Below are 5,366 nucleotides of genomic sequence, written 5' to 3'. Positions count from 1 at the left end.
ACATTCGATTACTGAATTTTAATATATTTTCATTCTTATAAACATTTGATTTGTCCAAAACGAATGTCCACAGGACTATTCATTCTACCAAGCAAATTTCCTTTACACCACATTCACCCATCCCTAGCGCTAACCCAACGTGAGTTATATTAAGGTGCATTATGTATTTATTAAATATAAAATTGAAAAATATTAAAAGGAATATAAATAATTATTATAGATGTACTGACATTTTTTAAATATTTCATAGTGTGTATATATATATATATATATATATATATATATATATATATATTACAGTAACTTTAATTATTATTATTAATTATTTGATATCTGATAATGTTAATGTAAAAATATATCTATCCCTATATATCTTTAGGAATATACAAAGGTATAGTTGTATACAGGTATATATGTAGCAATATATATTTAACAATAAAAAATAAAATTTTCCTGTATGTGAAGAATGTTGGAATTTGAAATATTTACAGTAAATACACAGTAAAACAAATTCTTAAATATTGCTATTGAATTATTATTTAGAAATATATGTAAATAAATATATATATATATATATATATATATATACAGTATAATATATATACTGTATGTATATATTTATATATAATATCTGGTGTCATATCATCGCTATATAGATTATCTATTTCTGATATGGTCAGGAAGTGAAAGCCAATTATTAGAGTTTATGGAATATTTGAAAACTAATGAGTTTAAAGTAGCTTTAACTTGGAACCACAGTAAAACTAACATGGAATTCCTAGATCTCGAAATCTACATCGAAAATGAAGTATTAAAGTCTAAAAATTATTTTAAAAGTATAGATGTAAATAATTACATTAGTCTGGAAAGCTGCCATCAAAAACATTGGCTCAAAAATGTTCCCAAAGGTCAGTTTGTCCGACTGAGACGTAACTGTAAGGAACAAGAAGTTTATCAAGCCCAATCACAAGTTCTGAAAAAACGTTTTTTAGAGAAAAACTATCCCAATAAATTTTTAGATGAAAAAATAGAAGAGGTAACAAAGATGAATAGGTCAGATCTATTAAAATATAAAAACAAAACTACCAAAACCACTGATGACAATTTGGCAAATAGGTTAATTTTTCAACACAATACTCAAAGTAGAGAACTTAGAAATATTATACAGAAGCATTGGGGAATTCTCACAAGGGACTCTGCATTGAGTGAATTCTTAGGTGATAGACCGAATATAATTTTTTAAAAAGTACCCAATTTTAAATTTCAACTATCTCAATGTATAAAGGAAACAGATAACAACAAAACTAAGAATTGGTTACTTCCATCCCAAATGGGCTTTTAGAAAATGTCAATTCTCTAATGCCTGTAAATTTATGGAAGAAACTCCCAAACTTTGCAATAAATTCCACTCTGCAGACAATAAAAAGGAGTATAATATAGATCAATTTATTATTATTAGATCAATGTTATTTATTTGTTACGCTGTTCTTGCAATTTAATTTATATAGGGCGAACCTCTAGACTTTTAAAAATTAGAATGAGTGAACATATCTATAATATAGAAAAGGGTTATGCTCACCATACTGTATCGGCCCATTTTGATAAAAAGCATAATAGAAATGTTAATGATTTGGAATTTTTAGGCATTAGGAAATTGGAACAGAATTGGAAAGGAGGTGACATGAAGAATTGGTTGGGCCAGTTGGAAATGAAGTGGATCCATATTATGGATAGCTTCATACCTATTGGGCTGAACAAAGACTTTGAAATTCACCACTTTCTGTGAAAGAATTTTATACCAACAGCTATATAGGTTTGTTTCCCATAGATCCATATATGTTTATATTTTATTTTAAGCATACTACCAAAAATATGTTTGATGATTATCTAAGAAAAAATATTTTTTAGGAAATGAGGTTGTAAAATAATACAAAGTTAAACACATAGATAAAGAATGTATATACATTTTATAAACACATTAGTTATAATTCGATTCATTGTAAGAACTTAAGACAGCTCTTTATATATTTGAAATAATGAACTAATAAAAGGACACAAATAAATATACAAATAAAACATTCACATCTAATGAGAAAAGAGAAAAAAAAAATAATATTGTACAATAAGTGGGATATGAGTTTAACAAAGAATTTATATAAATGGCACGTAATATTAATAAAATATTACAGGTTTTCAGACAGACATCGAAATAATAGAATGATTATAATATATGTATATTTACAAAATTTAGGTTTAAGGGTTAACATCTATTTATATGGCTAATATCTAGATGCATCGTAGCCACAAATGCAATATGGTTGTCTGCTTTGTGTGGATATTTTATAAGATCCCTTTTAGTCTCAATGTTATAGAACTACAATGTATATGTATAAAAAATCTTGCTGTTTTTGTTTTAAAAGGTACCTTTAAATTTTACCTTAACTTATATGTAGATATTGTTAACATTTCTATGAAATAGGAAGATGATAAAAATATGTCAACCCTAATAATGTGAAAAAACCCATTTGCCAATTTCCAAAATGGAGAACGCAATTTCAAACCTAAAAACAAAATCCATCAATTAGCCCTTTATAAGGGTTTATGGACATGTGCACTTTCATTCCTTGACAAAGCATACCAGCGAAACGCACGTCGGATCTGAACTTTTACTGTGTCTCTACATCAGCCTGAACACCTGGGGCAATAGCGCTGTTATCTTGTGTTTGAGTGTTAGTGGTTTCGGCGGCCATACATCTGCTGATCCATTTACCCCCTCACCGGAGTAGCCCTTCCAAGCATTGTTATATTATCTTTGCTCTTGGACCCTATAATATTGGTGTTTAAAAGGCTGTTGTGATGCTTTTATTTATATTTTACTAAAATTTATATCTGAGATTTGCCAAGTATACTGTTTTCCCTCCAGTATAAAGAGGGAGTGCGCATATCCTTGAGCTTAGTCGAAAGCTCCAACCAATGTGAGTAACCACTTGTTACAAAAGAATTATCCACTCAAGAGTTGTTACAGTGTCACACTATGTTGCTATTTTCTGTTTCTTTCTCTATGGGATCCCACTGAGGAATTGGTTGCAGACTCGCAAACAAGCAGAATATTCTATCAAGAAAACTTGGATATATCCTTATATTTGAACTTTTATTTGTTTTTACTTCATTTATTTTATCATCACATTTATTTCACATATATATAGTATTGCCTTTTGCAGTCAAATACATGACCAGTTCTTTCTTTTGATTTAAATACATTTTAATAACTGAGTAAACTTATTCCAGAAAAAAAAACTAAGACGTTTGAAACAGTTGTTGTCAGGCTACACATGCGCACTGGCTGTAAGTGCAAAGCTAAATAGTTAAGCTCAGCAATGCAACAAAAGGTTAACTTTAAGTAATAAACTAAACTACTTGTTTTTGAAATACTGACCTACCTATCACTTAACTAAATAAAATCCAAGCACAATCGTCTTTCTCTAGTCTAGCTGTTAAAGTGTTATTTTTTTTTTAAATCTACTAATCTGCAGCTAAAAGTTTCTTCTTAATTTTTTTAAGATAAACAAAGAAAAAAGTGGAGAATAAATACACACAGCCACACTAGTTGCTGTATATTATTCTCTAAAGCAGCAATCTGAAGGAATGCAACGTCAATCTCTCCAGAAGAAGCTATGTAACTCTCAATGGGGGGGGGGCACAGTGGAATACGAAGGAAGCCAACTGCTAACTCACTGATTGCAAACAAATCTGAGCCTTGCTCAGTGCCTCAGATATTAACTTAAAAAATCCACTTCCATCCCTCCCCCTGATCTATTTGCCAGCTTTTCCTGGTTTTGATTTAAAGGATAACAGCCTGCTTTCATCATGAAAGTAGGTTGTTATGGAAACTAAAACAAATAAAAAAAATTGTTGAACAAATGTTTGTTTCTTCATATTTGTTTATTTATTGACCATTATATTAGTTACTCATATAATAATCAATATCACCAATAACGAAAAAAATTGGTGTTTTCACATTTGTTACAAAATGAATGTCTATTATTTTTTAATGGTTTATACTATCTGGCAATTAGAACTATCTGGCAACACTATGTTCCTACCAAAAACACTTTTGTATATTTCCTCTGCAGGTCTTAAAATGGAGAACTGGAACAAAAGCAGAGTAACTGAGTTCATCCTTGTGGGATTCCCAAACTTGTACAGTTATGGTCCAATTCTTTTCCTCTGCCTTCTTCTTGCCTATCTCCTTATAATATTTGGAAATGTGCTGATATTTATAACAATATGTCTAGACACACGTCTCCACATACCAATGTATTTCTGTGTTGGAGTATTGTCTATCTTGGAACTCTGTTATACGGCTGTTGTAATTCCAAAGATGTTAATAAACTTGCTGAAGCCAAGGAAAGGTATATATTTTACCAACTGCCTCCTGCAAATCTATTTTTTCCATTCTCTTGGAGTAAGTGAGTGTTATCTACTCACTACTATGGCATATGATCGCTACTTAGCAATTTGTCATCCTCTGCGCTATTCATCAATAATGACCGCCAAATTAACTATTCAATTAGTTTGCACCTGTTTTATTGCTGGATTTTTATTTCCAGCCCCTGAAGTTATTTTAATATCCCACCTTCCTTATTGTGGCAGTAATGAAATTCAGCATATATTTTGTGACGCACCAGCCCTTCTAAGTGTGGCTTGTACTGATAAATCTGTCCTTGTCCTTATAGAATTTATAGTCAATAGTTTTATTCTTTTTGGAACGTTCAGTTTTGTAATGATTTCTTATATAAGGATTATTGTAGCTATCATGAAAATCAATAGCTCTGGAGGGCGATCAAAGGCTTTCTCTACTTGTGTTTCTCATTTGGCAGTAGTGCTTGTGTTCTATAGCTGCACTACATTTGTGTATGTACGACTCAGGGAAAGTTACTCTTTGTATTATGACAGAGTTCTTGCAGTTATCTATACAGTGCTTACTCCTATATTCAATCCAATAATCTACAGTCTAAGAAACAAAGAGATAAGACTTGCCATTAAACGAAGAATGTGTAATAGAACAGGTTTCAGTAAATCAGTACACTGCTGATGTATGCTAAAGAAAAAAACTCAATTTAGTTTTGCTAAAGGTTTACTTTTTAGGTGTAAACTTTACAAATTGAAACAACCTAAAATAAATTTGGGGTTGTATGATTGTCTAGTGTATAAATGGTAATGATAAAAAAAATGTTGTCCAGTTAAATAAACCGTTTTAATCACCTGTCAAGTTTTACTATCACTATGGCTACATGTTTTGGTTTTGAGATCTTTTTTTTTTTTTTAATTATTGAGAAACACACAAGCTACTATACAGTATTATT

At 30.4% G+C, this 5,366-nt stretch overlaps 1 protein-coding gene across 1 annotated transcript; it reads left to right on the top strand.

Annotated features, from left to right (window-relative positions):
- Positions 1-4,141: 4,141 nt before the first annotated feature.
- On the top strand, positions 4,142-5,095 carry LOC128638868 (olfactory receptor 6N1-like). Its single transcript, XM_053690998.1, has one exon. The coding sequence runs from the start codon at positions 4,142-4,144 to the stop codon at positions 5,093-5,095; it is 954 nt and encodes a 317-aa protein (XP_053546973.1).
- Positions 5,096-5,366: the final 271 nt, after the last annotated feature.

Source organism: Bombina bombina, chromosome 8 (genome assembly GCF_027579735.1).
Source record: "Bombina bombina isolate aBomBom1 chromosome 8, aBomBom1.pri, whole genome shotgun sequence".
Lineage (NCBI taxonomy): Eukaryota > Metazoa > Chordata > Amphibia > Anura > Bombinatoridae > Bombina > Bombina bombina.
The sequence above is the reverse complement of the archived record's forward strand: the minus strand, read 5'-3'. Positions and strand labels throughout refer to the sequence as shown.